General features: G+C 62.5%; 6 protein-coding genes across 12 annotated transcripts; 4 read left to right on the top strand and 2 right to left on the bottom strand.

Moving 5' to 3' along the window:
- Positions 1-1,422: 1,422 nt before the first annotated feature.
- TMEM203 (transmembrane protein 203) lies at positions 1,423-2,987 on the bottom strand. Its single transcript, XM_081067767.1, has one exon. The coding sequence runs from the start codon at positions 2,739-2,741 to the stop codon at positions 2,331-2,333; it is 411 nt and encodes a 136-aa protein (XP_080923893.1). The 5' UTR covers positions 2,742-2,987; the 3' UTR covers positions 1,423-2,330.
- A 30-nt stretch (positions 2,988-3,017) lies between these two features.
- Positions 3,018-11,378, top strand: NDOR1 (NADPH dependent diflavin oxidoreductase 1). 7 transcript variants are annotated; one of them, XM_081067763.1, is made up of 15 exons: positions 3,018-3,261; positions 3,592-3,669; positions 3,752-3,798; positions 7,194-7,291; positions 8,261-8,359; positions 8,439-8,540; positions 8,625-8,834; positions 9,080-9,201; positions 9,286-9,506; positions 9,596-9,703; positions 9,840-9,954; positions 10,085-10,234; positions 10,328-10,446; positions 10,511-10,605; positions 10,688-11,377. In XM_081067763.1, the coding sequence occupies exons 3-15, from the start codon at positions 3,796-3,798 to the stop codon at positions 10,830-10,832; spliced, it is 1,587 nt and encodes a 528-aa protein (XP_080923889.1). In that variant the 5' UTR covers positions 3,018-3,261; positions 3,592-3,669; positions 3,752-3,795; the 3' UTR covers positions 10,833-11,377. The 7 variants fall into 7 exon arrangements, with proteins under 7 accessions (XP_080923889.1, XP_080923890.1, XP_080923885.1 ...); XM_081067764.1 differs by having other exon boundaries at positions 3,021-3,261; positions 10,366-10,446; positions 10,688-10,873; XM_081067759.1 differs by lacking the exon at positions 3,752-3,798 and having other exon boundaries at positions 3,030-3,261; positions 10,688-11,378.
- Positions 11,379-11,444: 66 nt separating this feature from the next.
- On the top strand, positions 11,445-12,837 carry LOC308505083 (ring finger protein-like; the record flags this gene model as incomplete). Its single annotated transcript, XM_081066734.1, has 3 exons — positions 11,445-11,464; positions 11,729-11,971; positions 12,084-12,837. 3 exons carry the CDS (start codon positions 11,445-11,447, stop codon positions 12,835-12,837), a joined length of 1,017 nt encoding a protein of 338 aa, XP_080922860.1.
- Positions 12,838-14,158: 1,321 nt separating this feature from the next.
- RNF208 (ring finger protein 208) lies at positions 14,159-16,010 on the bottom strand. The gene is made up of 2 exons (XM_081066743.1): positions 15,878-16,010; positions 14,159-15,667 (listed from the first exon to the last, which is right to left on the bottom strand). The coding sequence occupies exon 2, from the start codon at positions 15,115-15,117 to the stop codon at positions 14,320-14,322; it is 798 nt and encodes a 265-aa protein (XP_080922869.1). The 5' UTR covers positions 15,118-15,667; positions 15,878-16,010; the 3' UTR covers positions 14,159-14,319.
- Positions 16,011-19,172: 3,162 nt separating this feature from the next.
- CYSRT1 (cysteine rich tail 1) lies at positions 19,173-19,598 on the top strand (the record flags this gene model as incomplete). Its single annotated transcript, XM_081066925.1, has 1 exon — positions 19,173-19,598. The coding sequence occupies one exon, from the start codon at positions 19,173-19,175 to the stop codon at positions 19,596-19,598; it is 426 nt and encodes a 141-aa protein (XP_080923051.1).
- A 2,406-nt stretch (positions 19,599-22,004) lies between these two features.
- Positions 22,005-22,475, top strand: RNF224 (ring finger protein 224; the record flags this gene model as incomplete). The annotated part of the gene is made up of 1 exon (XM_081066897.1): positions 22,005-22,475. One exon carries the CDS (start codon positions 22,005-22,007, stop codon positions 22,473-22,475), a length of 471 nt encoding a protein of 156 aa, XP_080923023.1.
- Between the last annotated feature and the right edge of the window lie 315 nt (positions 22,476-22,790).

The following is a 22,790-nucleotide window of genomic DNA, read 5'->3' on the forward strand; positions in this document are numbered from 1 at the left end:
AGGCCCACAGTTCTCCGAGGTGGAAAGCCACCTAAGCAGGGCCACGTATCCCCCCCTCCCCTCCCCAAGCTACTGTTGAACATACCCCATCCCAAGGCTGGTAGGGGTCTCACTGACCCTAAGGACGCAGCTTACTTGCCCATGTGCCGTAAGGAAGCTTACTCCCATTGATGGCATTCCCGGTGCCCATCACATTCTTTCAGGTCCACTGGAGCCAAGAGAGGAAGGAAACTGGGGAGCAGTGACTCAGATAGATTGTCACCTGCCTTTCCATAACGTGCCTTGCATCGGCAGTCGCTCAGCAATGATACTACTGCCTTCCAAACCACGCTCCTTTCAGGAAGGAGCTCCCAGGGCATCTGGGGCTCTGCAAAGTCCAAGGGCAGGTTTCAACCTGCGGCGCCCTTCTCAGCTTCTGGGTGCCGTGGCGGTAAATCACCTTTCCAAGGAATCTAAACCTTCTTATGCTCATCACTTCTACAGTAACAGAATTACCTAATTCCAAACTACCAGAATAAAATGGGAACGAAACACGCAACCTAAAAATAACATTAAAAGGAAACCCACTGCAAACATTCAGCTTCTATCTGGCTTTGGCACAAGTTATGCCACTCCTGGGTAGGAGACATTTTTGTAGCTACAAAAATGGTAGGGACAAACCAGACCAGTCTCCAACGCAAGCACCTCAGTGGCCACGCACATACATCCTAGGCAAAGGGGCACAAAGCTGCTTCGCTAGGACAACGGTCCATAAATCTGTTCCAGAAAGAGCCAGACAAGTGCTGTTCATCAGGGATAACTTTCCCCCAGGAGACGTCTCCGGTCTTTATTCTCCTGCAACTCCAGACAGCAGGCGCGATGTCTGGAGCCACTTGTGGTTGTCGCAAATGAGGGATGCTACTGGGTATGCTGCTGAGTGAAGCCCAGGGATACCACTGAATATTCTGCAGTGCTCAGGAGAGCCCCTGCCAACAAAGAATTGTCTTACTAAAGACCAACAGTGCCAAGACTGAGACCCTCTCACCGCAGGCCACATTTGCTTTCTGTCACACATTCTTCTTTGTTTTAGTCCTTTAAACATGTAAAACTGTTCTTAGCTGACAAGTACAAAAACAGGCCTCAGGACATAGCTTGGTGACCCATCTTCTACACAGTGTCATCAAGGCCCACAAAGACCACATACTGGCAAGACACCAAGGCTCTGATGTCACACAAACTACTCAGTAGGTCGTCAACCCAGTTTGGCTCCCACGGCAGGAAGTAGGGAATCTCTGAAGGAAATCCTCCCCACCCACCCAAGAAACTCTCATAATGTTCATCCCCTACAGCCTCAGCTCTGTAACCAGCTACACCACACAGCATGGAGCACCTCAGCACTCGTCTTAGTTCACTCTCAACAGGTCAGGCAACCACTGTGCATTTCAACAAAACATTATTTTATTTTTATCTCAGCAAATGTTCTCATTTGGCACCTGACTGGCATCAAACCAAAGACCTCAGGGCGACAAATGTGGACCAAAACTTCCCACTTGCAGGTCTCAACGCCTATCAGCATCAGAGCACCTGTTCCTGTCTCTGGTCCCTTAGGGGGGCTTAACTCTGTCTCAGGTGCGCTAACAGTACTGGGCCACAAGGTGGTGCAAAAGTCGTGACACTGCAGTCTGGGGGCTGGGAAGCCAAGCACCACCTTTAAAGCCAAGTTCTTTCCTCAGGAGACGGGTCTCCGGTATAGGGTCCCAATCATGCTTATTCGGCACACTGCTGTCTGCCTGGGCTGGAATGAAGAAAGGGCCATCTTTTCCCCAGTGGCACAGTGGAGGAGACACAACCTGGTTTACACATTTGAGACTTCAAACATCTAAGCAAGTCTTGTCTGGGTGACTGGGACAGTGAGATCTTAGGTCAACGATGCTGGCCACAGGACATTCCTGAGGCTGGCTTTGCAGCCTTTGCACAAGGGGTGCTTTCCCAGGATCCATGAAAATACTCAGAGCCCATCAGGACATTTTGCTTATATGCAGTTTCCAACTGTCAGAGGAGTTCAGGACTGTCCGCTCTGGGGCCCTTCTCAAGATCCCAATTCAGGATTAGCTACTTAAAGCGCGAAATAACAGGAAGTACGTTTTAAGGATCCAGGCTGCCCTTTTCAGCCCTGCTCAGGGAGCAGTTTCAGACATGACTGGTAGAGAAAGAACGGGGCACTCTGCAGGGCACACACCGGCGTTGCTTTCAGACCCAGACTTCTGCCCTGGTGCGGTGGAAGTGGAACCTCAGCGTGGCGTGCAGCATCCTAGCTCTCCAGAGCGCCGTCTCTGGCCCCGCTGGCCCCTCTAGTTGACCCGGCAGGCGCGGATCATGAGCAGTTGCAGGAGGATAAAGACGGGAGACGTGATGAGACCGAACCAGAGCTCCCGCGTCTGCTCCACCAGCTTCTGGCACAACAACATCTCAAAAACGAACTTGAGGCTGAGAACCGTGAGGACCCAGAAGAGGCGGAGCACGGCCAGCCGCTTCTCTCCGTCCTGGAAGAGGCGCACAGACACGATGGTGGTGAAGTAGGTGCTGAGCCCGTCAGCGGCGAAGAAGGGCACGAACACGTTCCACCAGGAGAGGCCAGGGGCCAGGCCGTCCACACGCAGTGCCAACAGCACGGAGAACACCAACAGGGCCAGCAGGTGCACGAAGATCTCGAATGTGGCGAAGCCCAGCCACTGCACCAGTTCCCGGAGCGAGAAGAGCATCGCGCCGGTTGAGCGCGGGCCGGGTCCGGGGCCCGGCCGAGAGTCCCACCCGCCGGGCTGCTCCTCCTCTCCCCGCGGGCCTCGCCAGCGCCTGCCGACGTCGCCGCCGCGGCGAACGAGAGGCAGCGAGCGGCCCCGCCTGCCCCAGCCCTCGGCCCCGGCGCGCCGCCGACCCTCCGACCCGGGCCCGGAACCCAGCACTAGCCGCCAGCGAACGCCCGCCTCGCTCGGACGCCATGCCCCGCCGGGCGCGGCCCAAGGGCGTCACTTCCGGCCGACGCCGGAAGTCGGAAGTCAGAGCCTGTCCTCGCCGCCCCGGCTCGCGGGGGTTGCTTACTGGTGGGGTGGCGGCGAGCGGGGGCCCCGGGGGCGCGCTCACGCCCCAATGCCGAGCCCGCGGCTGCTGGTGCTCTTTGGCAGCCAGACGGGCACGGCCGAGGATGTGTCGGAGCGGCTGGGCCGCGAGGCTCGGCGCCGGCGGCTCGCCTGCCGGGTGCAGGCCCTGGATTCCTACCCGGTGGTGAGGGCTCCCTGGGCCTCGGCGGGGAGACCCGGCAGGCCTGGGGCCCCGGCCCTTAGAGCCCCCGGCCCCGAGGCCCCGCAGTTTGCCTGAGAACCGGCCCTCCCGTTCCGGCGGATTTGGGGACTGGGGGAGCTCTAGAACAGCAGTTCGCCTTAGCGTACGGAGGACGGGGCCGAGGGGGAGCCCGAAAGAGAAGGCGGGCCAGCCGCGGGCGGGTGCTCACCGGGTCCCTTTGCCCTTCACCCTGAGTGCAGGGGAGGGAATCCAGTGCGGGGGGACGCCGGGGCATTGCAGCCTGAGGTTTTACTCGTCTGTCTTTCTGTTGAGGTGAATCTGATTAACGAGCCCCTGGTGATATTTGTTTGTGCAACTACAGGCCAAGGAGACCCCCCTGACAACATGAAGGTAAGGCTGACCTGAAGTGGCTTTCTGTGCTGGGGAGCTCAGATCCCCGCCCTTGACCTCACCCCGTTTTCGTTGCCTGCAGAAACCGAGAAGCATGAGACATTCGTGCCCTCTGAGATCTGCTGCATGGTAGCCATGGGGTTGGGAGGAGGTCTCTGGGTGGAGCTGGAGGCTCTGGTTGTCCTCCCTAATACACTCTTCACAGGCCATCATATTTTCCCAGGGCTATATATGAATCTGGGCTGGGTCTTCTGTGGATTTCAAAACTATTTGACCTGCAGGGAACATGCTTCAATTCTTTGACCATCTTTGGAGCACACGTTATATTGCAAGCATGGTGTAGTGCTGGGAGTCCAGCTGCAGATCCAGCAGCCACATTTCTACCCTCATGGAGCTGACAACATAGCAGAAGCACCTTGTTCAATAGGCAGTTGCAACGCCAGGGAAAGTGCCAGATGGTATGGGAGCGTTAACAAGGGCTTTCCCAACCTGGGAGCTCAGGGAGGGCTTTCTGGAAGAGTATAGGCAAAATCCTGAGGAATAAGTAAGGGCTAGTGGGGCACGAGGACAGGGAGCAGCCTGTGCAAAAGAGAAAGGCAGCCCAGCCTATGGGAAGAGCAAGCAGCAGTTCAGGACGGCCGAGCCAAGGAGGGTATTGGGGTAGGAGGAGAGAAGAGGCAGGAAACCCAGCTCCCACAGTGAGGCAGATGGTTTTGAAGTGAAGGGCCATGGGACCTACGGGGTGACAGTCACATTCATATGCTAGCAAAACTAGCACTTGTCTACAGGGATACAGGCTGTAGGAGAGAAAGAGCAGAGCCCGGGGAAGGGACTAAAAGTGGACACATTTCCAGAGATGTTAAGAAGATGGAATTGACAGGACATGGAATCAAATGCATCTCAACGATGAGAAAGAGGCTTGGGTACCGGGATGGTAGCACAGAGATAGACTAGGGAGGGGCCAGTGCCTGGAAGTAGTCCCGGAGGAGATGGGTGGTAGGTCTCGAGCTCCAAGGAGGATGTTGTGGGGAGGTCCATGTTAGACTGGCCAGAATAGGAAGCCCGAGAAAGGAAGCTCCTCCCTCCCCCAGGACAGGCTGTGAGGGGGCAGGAAAGTGGCCCCAGCAGCAAGAAAAGGGAATGCACCGTCTCCGTGGTCAAGGGCAGGGAGGTGACTGTATCAGGAGAAAGGTCTCCAGCACTTAGCTGCACAGAAGTGAAGCTAAGGCCTGGGCTTTATCAGCGAAGGGACTGTTGGCGACCTTGGGGAAAGCAATTTCAGAGGCTCATGGGGAGAAAAGCTGGATGACAGGGTCACAGGTCATCGACGAGGGAGTGGAGAGAGTGTTTTAGGAATGTCTGTGTATTAAAAGATTCTGGCTGTGAATGGGGCTACGGGACTAAAAGAAAGCACAACATGGGAGAGACAGGCCGGTTTAAACGCTGATGGGGGAGAAAGGCTGAAGATTGAAGAACACGGTTGGAGTGGGGACGATGAGGGAGACCCAGGGTAAGACCCCAGCACAGGGTCTCCTCAGACAGGAGAGAAGGCAAGTGGGAGGAGATCAAAGGCAAAAGCATGGACAGGGGAGATGCAGGGCACGGGAGGGGCGGTCATGACACAGGTACAGACCCTACGTCTGAAGCTGACAGTACAAAGGGGATGACCATGCAGGGATGAGGGTGGGAAAAGGAAGAGTACAGGGCTGGACTCCCCCCCACCCCCGTGGAGGTGGTCAGGAGGGGCCTCCCAACCACAGCAGGGACTGGAGGCTCCTTCGAGGGCTGCAGACTGGGGGCCTAGGGACACAGGTGGCATTGCTCCTGCTGAAACCCATGGTCAGTGACCAGCTGTGTGGGAAACAGGAAGACAGAGGCCTCCTTGTCATGGTCCTCTGAGAACGCTGGGGTCAGGTGTGTGTTCCCAGGCAGTAGACAGGAGAAACACTCGGGGGAGCAAGTGACTCAGGAGGAGACTGGGCAGCCAGTTCCTGCCCCTCTTCCGGCCATGAAACCCACTAGGAGACAGGCCCAACCTCGCGGTTTTCTGTCAGCTTCTAAGGACAGACCACAAAGACCCGCCACACACTGCAGGAAAGACCTCCATGCAGGACAGACCAAGAGGAGCGGAGGCAGAGTGGCCAGGATTCTGTCTGCAAGGAACGGAGGGAATGCGGCACACACGGGACAGAGCTGGAGACCGACGAGACGCTCTGAAAGGATACCAGCAAAACTTCAAAAGATCAGAAGATAAAGTTGAGGAATTTTTCCAGAAGGTGTAACAAAAATAAGATAGGAAATAGGGAAGAAGATACAAAATTCTAATATGATTCCAGCAGCCCTGCAATGAGAGAATAAGGAGGAAATAAATTACCTAGGAAAGTGACAAAATCCCAGAACCGAAGGGCAGGCCTTCAGCCTGCGAGAGTTTGCCATATTCCCAGAAAGTGCCTGCCTCCCAACCAATGCATGTTATGGGTTTCAGCTGTTGGGGACAGAGCAGAGCACAAAGGGACACTGGCTCTCAGTAGTGATTGCCCAGCTGGACCAACTCAGCAAAGCCTCAGGATCTCAGAGGAGGCAATTTCAAACTAAGTGACCTGCCAGTCACCAGTGTACGGGGACAGTGGCGGCGTGCTCAGACACACCCTCAGAGTGATCTGCGCTGGGCCCTTTCCCAGGACTCACCTGCAGGAAGTTGCCTATAGGCTTCAGGAAATGAGACCAAGAAGCAGAGTGGGCATGGTCCCCAGCGGTGGCCGATGGAGCAGATTTCAACATAGTGCCAGGGACCCCCACCCCAGTGGCCCTGTGTCAATGCACGAAGCAGGTGGGGCGTGACGTGAGGTCGGTAGAGCGGGGCCAGGTCACCATGGGCCAAAGGTGACAGAGCTGTGTTTTAGAAGCACTTCTGGAGGCCTGTGGGTCCTCGGCCAGCGCTCAGCAGCCTGACGGTGGCTCAGGGCCCAGGAGAGGGGTTCCAGAGGAGAAAGTTTTGCCAACTGGGGTGAGACTAGGACAAAGGGGCTGCCGAGTCTGACAGCTCTGCCCAGAGCTGCTGCTGTGGGTGCGGAGGTTCCAAGCCCGCGGCAGAGGGTTGAGAACAGAGCGGCCCTGGGGCCTGGGAGTCTTGGCAGGAAGGAGAAACCATCCACGGGAGACCCCAGTGGCAGCAGGCGCTTCCTTCAACCTGGGGAGAGCTGAGGGCCGCGGGCAGCAGTGGCCTCCAGGGCAAGTATGCGGGGGTGGGGGGCCTCCATCTCCACCAGCCTATGCCCCACGGTGGAGCCGCAGTCCTGCCAGAGCCCTATGCCTGATGCCACGATGGTGGCTCTGGGACATTTTGCTTTTTCACGGTTTTCTGCCTTTTCCCAATGTCTTGCCATTGTGATAGAATAAAAAAGTCTTGTTTTAATTGTAAAGTTCTTAAAGAGCAGGAGAGAGGAGAGCAGGGCTCTGGGAAGGTCCAGATGCAGCCCCACCCTGCAGTCCTGGTAGCCCCTAACTCGGTTTCTTCTGACTAGAACTTCTGGAGGTTCATATTCCGGAAGCACCTGCCGTCGACCTCCCTCTGTCAGATGGACTTTGCCGTCCTGGGCCTCGGGGACTCCTCGTATGCCAAGTGAGTGGGGGCAGACAGGCTGATGGCTGGTGTGGACAGCCAGAGCCGAGTGCAAGGTGTCCTGGTGGAGGGACAGGTGACCGAGCCCCCAGGGCTCCTGCCAGACTTCAGGTCCTCTCCCTGGCCCCATGCGCTTATCCCACAGATGCTCCCCAGTAGGCACCACAGGCCCTGGAGCTCAAAGGGTGGGCAGGGCAGCAAAGTGGGGGCCAGGCTTTGTGCCTGCGGAGTCTTCAGGATAGGAGACCACCCAGTGTCACGTTCACGTGTGACTTAGGGCTCTTTCTCACTTCATACAAGTACGTTTCCTGGGCTGTTTGGGCTCAGTAAGAGCACACAGGACGGTGAATGGGTACCAAAGACCTCCTAGCCCCAGGGAGCCGCCCCCAGGCCACCTCTGGCCAGGGCTGTGTAACTGCCGGTGGCTTTTTTTGTTTTCTTCAACATTTTCACATGTCTGTATTCTAACCAAGAGCAGTGTTGTTTTGGATGCTTTCCCAGGTGAGTGCCAAGGGGTTTGTGTTCAGGTTCCACGTGGCATTAAATCGCAAGACACTGAAGCCCTAAATGTCCAGCACGGCTGAGGGAGGGTCCTGGGGTTGCCACACCTCCAAAGCCAGACGCCGCAGGTGGAAATCCATGCCCACTCTGGAGAAAAGGACAAAACAATGACAGTGTGACCCTCGTCTCCAGGGTTCTGTGTGTAACGTCAGTGTACACTGGTCGGGGAGGGAAGCCCCTAGTGCTGATGATGTCCCTCTGACCCCTGGATGTCCCCAGGAGGACTGTCGCTAAAGGAGCTGGCAGTGAGCACATGAGAATGGATGGCCTGGGGAGACGCGGGCCTCGCCCCGCTCCCCACATTCCTGGGGGGGCCATCACACAGCTCTGCTCTCTGCCCTCGGTCCTGCCCAGCCAGCTGGGCTATTCCGCCTGACGGCCCTCCAGCCCGCCCACCTCGCACCACAGGTTCAATTTTGTGGCCAAGAAGCTGCACCGGAGGCTGCTACAGCTCGGGGGCACCGCTCTCCTTCCTGTGTGCCTGGGCGACGAGCAGCATGATCTGGGGTGAGTGTGGACGGGGCATCTTCCCGCGGCCCAGCCCCCAGCAGGGTCCCCTGGAGCAGCATGCATACCCATTCTGCAGGCCCGACGCCGCCGTGGACCCCTGGCTGCACGACCTGTGGAAGAAGGTGCTGGGGCTGCATCCCATGCCCCCCGGCCTCAGCGTGATCCCCCCTGGAGTCCCGTGAGTGTGGGCCTGGGTGCAGCAGTGTGGCCTCCTCAGGGACCCGGCCCTATGCACGGTGACAGATGTGTGCTTTCTTCACAGTTTGCCTTCGAAGTTTACCATGCATTTCCTTCCGGAGACCCCCAGAACCTGCTCTGAGGAGCAGTGTGTGGCCAGGACAGACCCTCAGAGCCCTCCTTCAGAGCTGCAGCCCTTCCTGGCACCCATGGTCACCAACCAGAGGGTCACCGGGCCCTCTCACTTCCAGGACGTCCGTCTGATTGAGTTTGACATCGCAGGCTCCGGGATCAGGTGAGGGCCTGAGACACCAAGCAGGCAGCATCCGTCCTGGGGACCCATGGAGGGTACGGCCACGCAAAGGGGCCATGGTCTGAGGTTTGAAGGTCCCCAAAGCTGGGAGTGGCACTCGGCAGGGCGGAGCACGGAGACAGCAGCCGGAATGGGAGGACCCCCAGCCCTCCGCGACACTCGCTTAGTTCTGCAGTGCCCCCACCAGGCCCGTGTCCTTCCCACCCCCCCATGGCTTTCCCATACAGTTTTGTGGCTGGTGATGTGGTGCTGGTCCAGCCGCAGAATGCAGCCAGCCACGTCCAGCAGTTCTGCCAGGTGCTGGGCCTAGACCCCGAGCAGTGCTTCACGCTTCAGCCTCGGGAGCCAGGTGAGCTGCGGGAGCCCTGCCACCACCCTGCCTCCCCGCCCTCCCCTGTGTCCCCAGCTCCCTGAGGTCTCCTGCTCCCTGCAGATGTGCCCTGCCCCATGCGGCTGCCCCAGCCCTGCTCTGTGCGGTACCTCGTGTCCCAGTACCTGGACATCGTTGGCGTGCCACGACGCTCCTTCTTCGAGCTGCTGGCCTGCCTGTCCCCCAGCGAGCTGGAGCGGGACAAGCTGCTGGAGCTCAGCTCTGCTGCAGGCCAGGAGGAGCTGTCCCAGTACTGTAGCCGGCCCCGCAGGACCGCGCTGGAGGTGCGGCGGGCGGTGGGTGATGGGCTGGGCTCTGGGCCCTAGCCACACGTGGCCATGCTGGCCCATCCTCCTGAGCTGTCCTTGTGCAGGTGCTGTGTGACTTCCCATGTACCGCGGCTGCCATCCCCCCAGACTATCTGTTGGACCTCATCCCCCCGATCCGGCCGCGTGCTTTCTCCATCGCCTCCTCTCTGCTGGTGAGGAGGGCAGTACTCCGCTGGGCTGGGAAGCACCCCGCACCTGGGACCACCCCGGGCGAAGTGGGTGCACCTGCAGCTTGGGTAGCAGGCCGGTGACCCTACGGGGCAGGACTCTCACTGTCCCCTCCTCCAGGCTCACCCCTCGAGGCTGCAGATCCTCGTGGCTGTGGTTCAGTACCAGACACGCCTCCGGGAGCCCCGCCGGGGCCTCTGCTCCTCCTGGCTGGCATCTCTGCACCCTGGGCAAGGTGACCCCTGCACTTTGGAGGGTGGGCTGAGGCGCTGGGCCCTGGGTGTCGGTTTCCCATCTGTACCACGGCCAGTGCTTGGCTGGGGCCCTGGCTCTTCAAGCCTCCTCATGCCACCTCCCTCCTGCAGCAGGACCTGTCCAGGTGCCCTTGTGGGTACGGCCTGGGGGCCTGACCTTCCCAGAGACAGCAGACACGCCTGTGATAATGGTGGGGCCCGGCACTGGCGTGGCCCCCTTCCGAGCGGCCATCCAGGAGAGGGTCGCCCAGAGTCAGGCTGGTGAGCGACCAGGGTCCAGAGCAGGGTGGGGCCAGGGCTGGCGGGCTGGGCCTTTCGGGTGAGTCCAGGCCTGAGGCCACACTGCGTCCCCAGGAAACTTCCTGTTTTTCGGTTGTCGCTGGCGGGACCAGGACTTCTACTGGGAGGCCGAGTGGAAGGAGCTGGAGAAGAGGGGCTGCCTGACCCTCGTCACAGCCTTTTCTCGGGAGCAGGTGGGTATGGCAGACGGGGAGGCTGGGGGCTGAGGCACAGATTCACCCCTGCCCTGCCCTGCAGAAACAGAAGGTGTACGTGCAACACCGGCTCCGGGAGCTCGGGCCGCTGGTGTGGGAGCTGCTGGACCGCCGGGGCGCCTACTTCTACCTGGCAGGGTGAGCCTGGGCTGCAAGGTGGGGTGGCACCAGCCCTCAGGGGGCCTGGCCGTACTGAGCCCTCTCTGGCCTATCCCTCCAGCAACGCCAAGTACATGCCAGCAGATGTATCGGAAGCCCTGACGTTCATCTTCCAGGAGGAGGGAGGGCTGTCCGGCCCTGACGCGGCCGCCTACCTTGCCAGGCTCCAGCGGACACTGCGTTTCCAGACTGAGACGTGGGCCTGAGGAGCCGTCCTGCAGGCTACAGCCACTCTGACCACTGCCCTGTGGGGCTTGTTGCCATTTCCCGCCCTGTGTGATCGTAGGTGGGAGGTTGGCAGCCCCTCTGCACAGCGGCACTCCAATCGACCCAGGGCCCCCCACTCAGCCCCAACCCCAAGCCCATGCAGGTTCCAGTTCCAGCTGGCCTATCCCCACTGGCTCCAACTCGGGTCCAGGTCAAGGGGGTGCCCCAGGCTGCACAGGAATGGTGACCTAGAAGGTCACCGCAGCCTGAGGGGTATCAAGGGGCTTCCCCAAACACCAGCTTCCAGGCAGCATAGGAACCTGGCGTGCAGAGTCCCTGAGGGCCGAGCGTCCTCTCCTCTGCCCTGGGTCACACATCTGCCATGTGTCTGTCCACATCAGCCACCAAGTGCCTAGAGCCATCTCGCGGCCCCACATGGCCCAGACTCAGGCCTGAAAGCTGTGAGGCCCCAGCCAGCACACACTGTCCTCGCCCAGTTCCCAGAAGCCTCAGCAATAAATTCCAGGCTCAGGGTGGCTGCTTCTAACCTGCTGTTCCTCCTCGTGCTGTCCTGGTGCGTCAGCTGGTGGGTGGGCCCATGGCTCCTAGGCATGAGGAACAACCGCCCATGGTGGGGACACATGGCCCACTGCCACAGGCACCTTTGCTGCAACACTGGTATCTGATTCTCACATGGTGGGTGGTGGCTATTGGTCCACCTTGTTCAAGCTCTGCCCTGGCTCTGATGGCCAAGCTGGGAGCCAGCCGTGTTGACCATCCCTTCCCAGCCCCAGGAGCAGCCTGTGGCCCTGGCTGGGGGAGCCCTGAGCAAGGGGTGTGGCCCAGGAGGGCGGGCCTTGTCCCTTCCCTGGGATGGGCCTTCCTGGCTCACAAGGAAATTCCTGTCGAAGCGGTCAGGCAGGCCCGCCTACCCACATTGCCTCGGCCTGGAGCCCATTGGTCTAGGTCAGTCTCTGACACAGGTCGGCTCGCTGTGGCTACATTCAGGCCCGGCCAGATCTGGCGGGGACGGCACATGTGGGCCAGGAGCCGCCTGCAACTGGCACTGGTTTCGGGGCCCAAGTGAAGTAAACTTGGAGGGGGCGAGGATCCCGGAGGAGGCGGTGGCTGCTGCGAGGTCAGTGCCAGACCCTGTCCTGGCCCCAGAGGGGCACACTGACCTTCACAGCCCCAACCACCACTGTCGCCACCCTGGGGTCCCAATCCACCTATCCTGACTCCTGTCCCAGGACCCCTACTCACGACCCCACTGACCTCAGCTCTGGGCTACCCGGTCCACCTTCGGCCTCTCTGAGACCTGAGCCCTTGGACCCATGGCCCCAAGTGCTGGCAGATAAAGGGGTGGACAGCCAGGCCCTTGAGAACCCTCAGGGTGCCAGGGCTCTGGACAGCGAGCCCCTGCTGGGGGCCACAGCTGCAGCCCACCCCTGGGCCGGGCCCACAGAGGAGGAGGAGTGCCCCATCTGCACAGAGCCCTATGGGCCCGGTGAGCACTGCCTGACCCTGCTGAACTGTGGCCACGGTCTGTGCTCTGGCTGCCTGTACCAGCTGCTGGGCACAGCCCCCAGCACCGACATGGGCCGGGCGCGCTGCCCCCTGTGTCGCCAGAAGACGCCCATGCTCGAGTGGGAGATCTGCCAGCTGCAGGAGGAGTTGCTGCAGGATGATGGGCCCCAGCACCCGCCGCCTCCCACACCCTCCTTGCCCCCCCGCCGGGGCCCCGGGGCCTGGGCCTCCCTAGAGCACCGCTACCAACTGCGCTTCCTGGCGGGGCCTGTGGGCGGCCGGGGCTGCCCGCCCTTCCTACCCTGCCCGCCCTGCCTGGGTGCTTGGCTCTGGGCCCTGCGGGAGCGGGGACCCTGTGCCCGCCGCCTGGCACTGCTGGGCCTGCTGGGCCTCGAGCTGCTGGGCCTCCTGCTGGTCTTCACACCGCTCATACTGCTGGGGCTGCTGTTCATGCTGCTGGACCGCTCAGGCCACTGAGCAGGGCCTGTCACACCTGCTACCGGGTGCCACTGGGCCTGGAGGCCTGATGACCAAGCTGAAAACCCAAGGATGACCAGACACTCACCTTCAATCAAGACCCAAGGTTGGGACCCAGGGCTCCCCAGAAGGCTGTGCTCAGCCCCTGCCCCCCAGACAGTGACCACTGGGGCCCAAGGACAGCTTCGGAGATCTGTGACCAGGGCCCCAAGCACTGCTCAGTGGACGGGCATCATACTGCCGCTGGGCTGTCTCCCCTCTCCCCCGCAGTGCACCCCAGTCTGTCTACGAGAGGGACACAGTAGACACAGAAGTGAACAGAGTCCTGGCAGTGAGTCAGTTCCTCGGAGATGGCGGGGCTCTGGGCAGGGGCTGCAAGCCTCCCCCCATCTGCCCGTGTCCCAGATAAGGGCCAATGTGTGTTTCCTGAAGGTCAGGGCAGCCGAGGGGAGGGCCCTTCCTGTGCACACAGGGCCTTCTCACTGGCCAGGTCAGGACTCAAGGGGGCATCCCCGAGTGGCTGGCGGTCTGGCACATGCCCCTGAGCTGCAAGGGACAAGGGCCCAGCCAGGCTTTGGAGCTGAGGCCCCTGACTGCCTGCAACCTCACATCACTGAGCCTGGGGCCTTTATCTGAAGGACAGAGACAGTCATAGCACCACCTCATGGGCTTGGGGGGGACATGCTGGGCGCTGTGCCTGGTCCAGAAAATGGCTCTCAGTAAACAGCAGCAACTACTGCACCCACGGCTCCTGCACTGTTGTCATTCTCACCATCCTCGGTGGCTCTCCTTTCCCCACCCCTGTAAAGATTCCTTCTCCAAATCCAGGTCATCTGAGTACCAGACGACAGGAGGTGCCCGGGTCTTTGTACCCTGCTGTGATCTTGGCTAGCCCTTGTCCCAACCCCAGCTCAGACTGGCCCAAGGCCGTTCCCACACAACCCCAGAGTGTCAAGTGGGCACGAGGAGCCAGATGAACTGAGCTGTCCCTCACACAGCCGCCCCCATGTCCAGTTGCCAGTGCACAAGAAATGTCCTCCCTTTGCCCAGCTGGGCCCATTCTGCACAGCTGCCCCCAGTCCTGCCCAGTGCATGCAGGCAACTGGCTCTGCATGCACATACACGTGTGTACACACAGCCAGGCCCAGCCCTCCTGAGCAGCATGCCCAGCCCAGCCTGGCCAGCGAGCAGAGCAGGATGAGCCCAAGCAGTGCTGGGCCTCCCTCTGGCAGCCCTGCGCGGGCTGCAGTCCTTGGCACCCACCTTGGCCAGGCCTGGGCACAGGCCACAGGAGCCGGCTTTAGCCCAGGGACAAGGTGCAAACTTTGGCAGAGTTTTAATGGCAAAGTTGGTTGCAGCGACAATGCCACACGGGTAGGGGCCAGGAGCTGTGGTGGGCAAGGAGTCGGAGGGGGACAGGGCAGGGCTGGGTCCCTGAAGCAGCAGCGCACGAGGACCTGTGGGCGGTGGCAGCGGTGGGCGCTACATGATGGAGCAGGCTGACAGCGGGTTCCGCACGTGGCAGGTGCACGCAGCCCCACAGTACTGCCGGAAGGTCTGGTAGCAGCTGCCCTCGGGCTCGCCCCCCCATTGGCCACCCGACGGGGCGGTCAGCGCCTCAGGCGGCAGGCGGCTCAAGATGGACGTGTTGACAGCCAGCGCGGCCAGGCCGTAGTCAGTGAAGAGCACAGTCTCACGGCGGCAGGTGGGGCAGGAGATGAACTTGTACTTGGGGCAGGACTCATACAGGATTTGCAAGCACTGCTCACACACAGAGTGCAGGCAGGACAGCACACGGGGCCGCCGCTGGGTGACATTGTACGTGTGCCCGCAGGTGGGGCACTCCAGGGGCTCACCCGCAGCCGGTGCGGCCCCCACGGCGGCCCCTGAGGCTGTGGGGCTGGGCCGCATCACGTACTGATTCACGATCACCTCGTCCACTGGCGCCACGCGGGGGAAGCCCAGCTCCGCACTGCCCTTGCGGGGCCGCCGTGGCAGGGGTGGGGTGCAGGGCGCCCCTTCCAAGGCAGGCATGTCCCCCCCACATGCCTGGTTGACAATGATCTCCGTGTCTGAGGGCCAGGCGCGCTTGGGTGCCAGAGCTGGGGTGGGCCGGGGCACAGGTGGGAAGCAGGGGGCGGCCGCCTGCAGCTCGGGGAACTTCTCAGGGTGGACAATCTTCATGGCCTCCATCTTGAGGATGACATGGGGGCCCTTCAGGCAGGACATGAGGAGGCCCGGCCAGCCACTGCCCACCTCGGGCCCAGGGTCAGCCGGCATCCGGCTGTCTCCAGTCAAACTGGGTGTTAGGGTGGGAGGGGGCTTTGGGTGGGGCCGGGGGGGAGGAGTGGGGGCAGCATCCTGGTCCCGCCAGGCCTGGTGGGGACCCCGGCCACCCCGAGGGTTCCTGGGGGCTACCGGCGAGAGCTGGGGGGGCAGGGCCCCTCCCAGTGGCCACAGTGGCTTCTCTGGTCCAGTCCTAGGAGGAGGAGGAAGGGGCGGGGGTGGAGGGAGGCCGGGGCAGGGGGGTGTGGGAGGCTGCCCTGGGCTGGAGGTCTGGCCCAGGGGCTCACCCAGGCTCTCTGACTGCTGAAGCTGGCGAGGGGGCGTTGGGGGGGCTCCCCCTGCAGCCGAGGTTAGCAGTACCCGGACTGGGACATCCGGGCAGGCAGGGGCTAGGTGGGCCCCATGGTTCCAAGGCAGGGCGCCCAGGGAAGGCAGCTAGCCTGAGCCCTGGCTGCGGGAGGACCCGGGCCGCGGGCTCCGCGGCGGCGGCGGCGGCGGCGGCGGCGGCGGCGGGAGCCGGGAAGAGGCCTGGACCAGGCCCGAGCTGCAGGTGAGAGACAGCGTGAGGGCAGCGACCGGGCCCACCCTCACCCTCTCCCTGCACAAAAGACTGGGCGCCCGACCTCTGACCCAGACCCTCGCGGGACTCGGACCCAGCCTCTCCCTAGTCCCCGCCCCCAAGGCCCGACCCCTGCCCGGGTGGGGAGGAGCGGCGAGTCGCGACCCGCGGGCGTCCCGCCCCGCCCGCGCTCACCTGCCCCAGCCTGGCGTCCCCGAGCCGCGCGCCGCCGCCGCAGAGGTTGTCTCAAAGGCAGGCCCGGGTGCGGCGTCCGCGCCTCGGCCCGGCGGCTCCGGCGGCTCCCAGCGCTCCGGTGGCGACCTGGGGCGATGGCTTGGCCGCGGCGGCTCCCGGGGGCGCGGGACGCGGGGCGCGGGCTCGGCGCGGCGGCGGCGGCAGGTGCGTGCGAAGCGTGGCGCGCTCTGCGGCGGAGGCGCGGGGACCGCAGTGCGCGCGGCGCCCGCCCGCGCCCGCAGCGCCACCCCCCGTCTGGGGACCCGCGCGGGGTCCGCGGGGCGGGGCCAGTCTCTTGGCCGCCCCTCGATCCGCAGAGGGCCTGGGGCCCGCTCCCGGGGTAACCCTCCGCCCGTGGACCGCGTGCTGGTCAGGACCCCCGTGTCGCTCCTCCTCCAGTTCCCCCCAATCCTGTCCACTCCTGGCTGACCCTGGGTCCTACGCAAGCACCACCCCCTAATTCTGGAAGGGAAATCTGCTTTTCGAAGCCCAAGGTTTCACAGTGCCACAGGGAACAAGGGGACGGCGCCAAGAGGTGATTCCAAGAAAGCTGGTTCCCAGGGCCCCACCCCCGTACTGCCTTGTGTCCCCCCGAGAGTCAGGGTTTCTGCTTGTTCCTCCGTTCAGCCCCAGTGGGATTGCCTCTGGAGTTTTCCAGCTCACAGGTGCACCCAGGCTTTGCCCAGTGCTGGCAGCTCAAAGAGGGCGATATGGCCACTAGAGGGTGAGCAGGTGAAAAAGTAGATATCAGGAGTGGACTGAGGGACGGTAGGTGGGAAGAGAAGGCTCCAAGGACAGGACAGCTGGACAGATGGGTGGGCTGAGGGGTATGCGGAAGGTCAAACCGACAGCTGGACGGACTGCTGTGGGGCAGCCCACAGAGGACACGTACCTACTCAGGGTGGAGTGGCCCTTCCCGGCCTCCCATCAGGTCAGCACGTGCCCTGCTGTCACATAGTTGAGCGCTAACCTGACCCCACCCAGCAAAGAGTTCCTTTCTGCTTCCCTGGGATACACCCTTTGCCTGTGGGGAGCCCTCAGGTGACAGGAAGGACAGAGGACATGGTGCCAACTACAGGGCAGGAACTAGGGCTGTGGGAGCCTCCAGAGTAGTCCTCTGACCTGCCACAGCCACCACGTAGCACACTTGCACTCCTGTGCCCAACACTGGGCCCTGTCTCTGACCCTGGACAGCCCCCTCCCCTTTGGACAAACCAGCTGCACCTTTAGGCTCAGCCCCAAGTCCTGCAAGGCAAAAGTCCAGAAAGGTCGGTGTTCCTGGTAAGGGAGCCCATGTGGGCAAAACAGGCTGGAATGGGGCCTGACCTTGCTGCCCTGTGTGAGCCTGGACTAGTGTCTGGGCCTCAGTTTCCTCTGCCATTCAGCGAGGGCAGGTGTAAGAGGTATGCAAGTGAGCAGGTGCCCGGCAGGATTGGCAGGGAGGGCCTTATAGGCCCTGCTGTGAAGGAGGCAACTGAGGCAGGCCCGGCTAGTGGACATCTCGGAGCCCAACTTCGGCCGCGGCTCCGCTCACCTCTCACTTACCCGAAGGGCGCGCACGAAAGGAGGCACCCGCCACCACGCCCCGCCCCTTGCCCCGAGGCCCCGCCCCTAAGGACGAGATCCCGCCTCGAGCCCGCCCAAGTCCGCGCCTAGCGAGCCCCGCGGTTCAAAGCTCGGACGGCCCAAGCCGGCTTGTGGACTGTCCGAGGCCAGCGGACGCCGAGCCGGGTCTTCAGGGAAACCCTCGAGCGCGGAGGCTTCTGGGGAATAAAGTTCCCACAGGCCGCCTCAGACCTGTTATGCGCATGCGCCAGTCCCCGCTTCGAGGCGAAGGGTGGAGTCTGAGGGAGCGGTGGGCGGGGTTTCCGGCGCCTGCGCAGTGGGCTTTCGTCGTCAGCCATCCAAGTTCAGGGCCGTGAGCCCACTTGCCCCCATATCCGGTGCTGCATGGGTAGAACTTGTGTCCGGACCGGTCCGACCGGCCCCACGCATGCCAGCCCGATCACCCTGGCCTTTGGGCCACGTCTGATTTGATCCTGCCCTTCCTGGGATTCCCCCGGGCGCCAAAGACTGGGGGTGCGGGTCCAGCCGCACCCTACTGCCCCAGGTCGCCCCAGGGGGAGCGCACCAGTGCCAGCGTTCACAAGTGTTCACATCCATTGTCACCCCCGTACACAGCGACCCTGTGTGGCAGGTGCTAAGTGCCACCCTACAGATGCAGGTGGGAGAGGGTTCAAGGTTGAAGGATGGGGACGCTTGGGAAGAGACTCGTGGCCCTCCAAGCCCACCAGTCCGAGGGAAGCTGGTTTCAAAAGGGAGCTAGACATGTCACTTGTGTATGAAGCGCGTGTCGCCGATTGTGAGACAAGTACGTTTTTATCGGCAAAAGTGTGTAAATCAAACAATTTTTTTATCTGTTAATAAAAGGCAAGCGACTGAGGTCTCGCTCTCAAACATCTGGGTCTCTGTCTGCCAGGCAGATCCTGTGGGATGCAGTCAGGACCTTTGCCCTGTGTCTCAAAGCAGGGGCTCTGAGGCGTGTGAGTGATGGCTGAGGTTCCCCAGACCACCTGAGGGCTGGGACCTGAGAACTTGACCCAGGGTACCCTCCTGCCCTCCTTCCTAGTGAGTGGCAGGTCCCTGAAGGGCCCAGCACATGCCTGGGATGCATTGAGACTGAGTCACCCAGGCTGGCAATGCCCCTCAAAGCCCAGGCATGACCACCGCCCACAAGATCACAAAGGGTGGGTGTCCACCGTGCTAGAGGAGCGGGAGCCTCCTAGGATCTTGGGAACCCCATTTTTGAGTCCCGCCCATGGCCCCGCCCCTCCCCAGGAGGGAAAAGGCGGTTGTCAGTCGCTTGGCTCACAGGCACTGGGACCTGGCCTAGAGGACGAGAGGACACACGGCTGCCACTGCCACTTCAGGTGGGTCCTGGGCCAAGGGGCTTCCCTGCACTGGGGGGTCCCCCGAAGGGCCAGCTCAGCTGTGTCTCCAGCCTCCCTCACCCATTCCCAGCTCCGTCACAGGGCACTGCCCCTCAGGGAGGGGGAGGACACCTGGGGGATGGCTGAGAGACAGTGTCCCTCACACTCAGCTCTCTCCCTCATACATACACACTGGCACACGGGCCTGGCACGCTCTGGCATCTGCACAGCCTGGCTTTCCTGGGGCAGATGCTTTCTTGGGCTACAGCCATTCCCTTCCACTTAGCCAGTGTTGTCTCCTCTGCCCACCCCTGCCAGGCCAGGCCATGGACCCCCATGAGATGGTCGTCAAGAACCCCTATGCCCACATCAGCATCCCTCGGGCTCACCTACGGCCTGACCTGGGGCAGCAGCTCGAGGCAGCGGCCTCCTGCTCAGAGTCACAGCCTCTGCCTATGGGTCCCTGCAGCCTGGAGCCCAGCCGCCTCCTGCAGCCCATGGAGGTTGCCCCAGGGCCTAAGGGCGCCAAGGGGGCCAAGGGGGCCGCCCCTGTCAAGGGCCAGCAGGCCTGGCAGCCGCCGGGCAACCCCTACAGCAGTGGGCAGCGCCCGGCAGGACTGACCTACACCGGCCTGCCACCTATCGGGCACGGTGACGACATTGCCCACCACTGCTGCTGCTGTCCCTGCTGCTCCTGCTGCCACTGCCCTCGCTTCTGCCGCTGCCACAGCTGCTGCTGCGTGGTTTCCTAGCCTGGCCGCACAGTGGGCCCCAGGTCTGCTCAGGCAGCCACGGCAGTGCCTGGATGTTTGGGGCAGCCCGGGGGCCATGGTCAGGGTGTCAGCTGCTTCCCACACTGCACAGGGACACCTACCTGCCAAACAGGCCAACAGCTCAGCTCAGGCCCCTCGCAAAGGAGCTGTGGGTGCTGGCCGTGAGAGCAGCCCTGGGGACAGCCCTGACCCCCTCCCTCAAGGCCCAGGGCCCAGACAATAAAGCAGAGTGAGCTTTGTTCAGGTGACTCCTCCTTTGCGGCTGACCCTTCAGGAGGGACTCTGGGCTGGATGGTACCGCACGCCCCAGCCTTTGGGGGACATCTGGGAGTGAGGAAGCCATTGCCTCTTGATACACTGACCTGTAGGCCTCGGGTCTGCCCAGAGTCTGGACAGCAGGGGCGGGAGTGGGGCCCCTGCCCTGGCCAGGCCTGGGTCCAAACTGGGAGACAGGTCAGTCCGTGGGTCAGACAGCAGGATGCCATGCATAGAATGGGGGGTGGAGCTCCAAAAAAGGCCTCCAGGAGGTGGATCAGGTTGGCAGGATGGTGGTGGGTGGGACTGGTGCTGGCAGGTTTCAGGGAGGGGGAACCCAGGCAGCCAGGACCGAGCCCTGCTCACTGTGAGTCACCGCCCTGCCTCAGTGGGGGCATTTTTCTGGCTTCTCAGGAAACAGCCAATTCCTGAACATCTGTTGGGTGGAGCAGCCCATGCTGCCCCCCTGGCCATCCTGCCTCCAGGGATTGGACTTCCTGGAGGAGGTGGACAGGTGGGCGCCGTGCTGGGGGAGGCCCTTGGAGGACCTGACTCCCAGCAGTAGAGCGGCATAGCATGCGTGCTCGGGAGAACATGCGGGAAGCTCAGATGCTAAGCATGGCATTGTGTCACCACTGGGGTGAGGTCAGGATGCCGGGACAAGGAGTCAGCGGCAAGGCCAGCACTGGGCACCCTGAGCTTCCGGGGCAGAGACAGCCACCACGGAGCTGGCCTTGCAGGACAGACAGGTCCTGGTGCCGGCCCTCCCCTGACCCACAGTGACGGGCCACATGGCACGACCGGTCTCAGGTGTGGGTGGACATGTCATTGGCCTGACTGTGCAGGGACTCAGGTGTGCCAGGCTCCTAGCCCCTGCCCCATGGCTAGCCCCCACCAGAGGATGACCCCACCCAGGCCACACACGGAAACCTGCCCGACCAGTCCAAGAGGCTTCGGACTGCCAGGGTGTTAGGAGTAGGAGGGGCCCCTCCTGCCTTTGGCTTCCTCCCAGCCAGGTAGTGAGGGTCCTGGAGGTCCTGGCCTTGTCCTGACCCTTCTCAATACACCCCATTCTACTGTGCCTGTGTCCCCGTCACTGGGCTGGCCCCGGCGCTGCAGCCGGCAGATGACAGGAGGAGGTGTCTCTGATGGGAGTGTTCAGGGCTGTCCACAGTGCCCTGTGCCTCAGAGAGCCTTTGGGTGGTCCCTGTGTGTGAGTGGGGCTCTCCACACCTATGCTTGAGGTCTCCTTGGGGCATTGTGGGGCTGGACATCGCCCCACGATGGGAACACAACAGCGTCAGCCCAGACAGGGATGAAAGTGCTGGGGCAAATCAACATGGACCATCACACTGTGACTGAGATTAGGAGGAACACGACCCATCAGGGCTGTGAGCTGGTGGGGGTCATGGCAGGCTTCCTGGAGGAGGTGCTGCTCCAACTGAGAGATCACTCAGGTTAGGATGGGAAAGCTTTCCAGAGTGAGGTGGGGGCCAGTATGTGAGTGGGAGTGGGGGAGGGTCTGGGTGGAGAACCAGGAAGATGGGCCATGAGGAGCGGCAAAGCCAGGCCTAGGTTGGGGGTTGGTGGAGCCTCGTCTGGGCATGGGTGGGGGCAGGGCGGGTGGGGGGCGCCTTATCTCCTGCCGTGTTGGTGGTGCCGGTGGATCCAGTTGCAAGTGCTTTGTGGCTGAAAGGGGAGCCCGCCCGCCTGCAGCCACCACCTGCCTCCCTGCTGACTCTTGCTGGCCAGTAACGTGAGCCCCAGGGAGGGAGCCGCAGGGCGCCCTGGGTCCCCCCACCCCTGGCCACCCTCTGGCTGGGCATAGCCACCCAGCAGAGCGGATGCAGGTAAGAGAGGCCTGGGGCTCAGGCTGGCTGGGATGGGTGGGAACCTGGTGCTGGGCAAGAGGGCCGTGGAGAAGGATCAAACAGCTGGGCAGGATGGGAACCCAGGCTGTGCCCAAACGCTGGCATCTGCTGGTCCCACTGGCCTCCACCCACCCTCCGGGGCTGCAGAGGCCTGGGCTCCTGTCCTCTCAGGTGGGCTCCGGATGCCAGGGCCTGGACCGCACAGGACAGTCGGAGGCCAGCGGGCTGGGCTGGAGCTCCCCTGCGTGCCTCCCGCAGGATGCTGCAGCCACAGGGTCCCCAAGCCTCCGAGGAGGGGACAGCCGCTGGGACCCGGCGGGGCGATTGCATCATCTGCTACTCGGCCTACGATCTCACTGGGCATTTGCCTCGCCGCCTCTACTGCGGCCACACCTTCTGCCAGGCATGCGTGCGGCGGCTGGACACGCCAGCCCACGAGCAGCGCTGGATCCCCTGCCCGCAGTGCCGCCAGAGCACGCCCACGCCCCGCGGAGGGGTAGCCACTCTGGACCTCGACCTGGCCGCCTTCCTGGCCATCAAGGCCGAGCGGGAGCCATCTCGAGTGGAGCCCCGGCCCCCCGCACCTCTCAAAGGCAGCACAGCCATCACTCAGCAGCCGGCGGGGCTCTGCCCGGCCTTGGGCCCCCAGCCCCACTTCCCCCGCCCCAGCTGCTGCTGCTGGGGCTGCAGCAAGCTCTGCTGGGCGCCCCCGGGCAGCCCCGAGGTCTGAGCTCGGGCAGGGCGGCTGCTGCCCCTGGCATGCCTGCCTCAGAAGCTCTGACTGAGGCGCCACCTGCCCAGGATAGCGGGGGGGCCGATTGTCCTGGGTGCCGCCCCACACGGACCCCCCAGGCTGCGGCCTAATATCAGGGACTGTGCCCATAGTACTGTGAGACTCTGCAGGGGGCCGGGGACCTCCTGCCGAATCTGACCGGGATGTCCAGGCCGTAGCTCGCCTGCTTGTGCAGGGCGGGGACACTCACTGCTGTCGGAGTTGCCCACATGCCCAGCCCAGGCCTGACTCAGCTTAGAGCACAGCTCTTAC

This window comes from Rhinolophus hipposideros (genome assembly GCF_964194185.1).
Source record: "Rhinolophus hipposideros genome assembly, chromosome: 11".
Taxonomy (NCBI): Eukaryota; Metazoa; Chordata; class Mammalia; order Chiroptera; family Rhinolophidae; genus Rhinolophus; species Rhinolophus hipposideros.

What these genes read in the sequence shown, in the direction of transcription:
- TMEM203 (XM_081067767.1), bottom strand. Translation starts at nt 2,741, where the DNA reads ATGCTCTTCTCGCTCCGGGAACTGGTGCAGTGGCTGGGCTTCGCCACA.
- NDOR1 (XM_081067759.1), top strand. Translation starts at nt 3,127, where the DNA reads ATGCCGAGCCCGCGGCTGCTGGTGCTCTTTGGCAGCCAGACGGGCACG. An exon ending in GCTTCAGCCTCGGGAGCCAG is followed by an intron (nt 9,202 to 9,285) that starts GTGAGCTGCGGG and finishes TGCTCCCTGCAG; the next exon opens with ATGTGCCCTGCCCCATGCGG. An exon ending in GGTCGCCCAGAGTCAGGCTG is followed by an intron (nt 10,235 to 10,327) that starts GTGAGCGACCAG and finishes CTGCGTCCCCAG; the next exon opens with GAAACTTCCTGTTTTTCGGT.
- RNF208 (XM_081066743.1), bottom strand. Translation starts at nt 15,117, where the DNA reads ATGCCGGCTGACCCTGGGCCCGAGGTGGGCAGTGGCTGGCCGGGCCTC.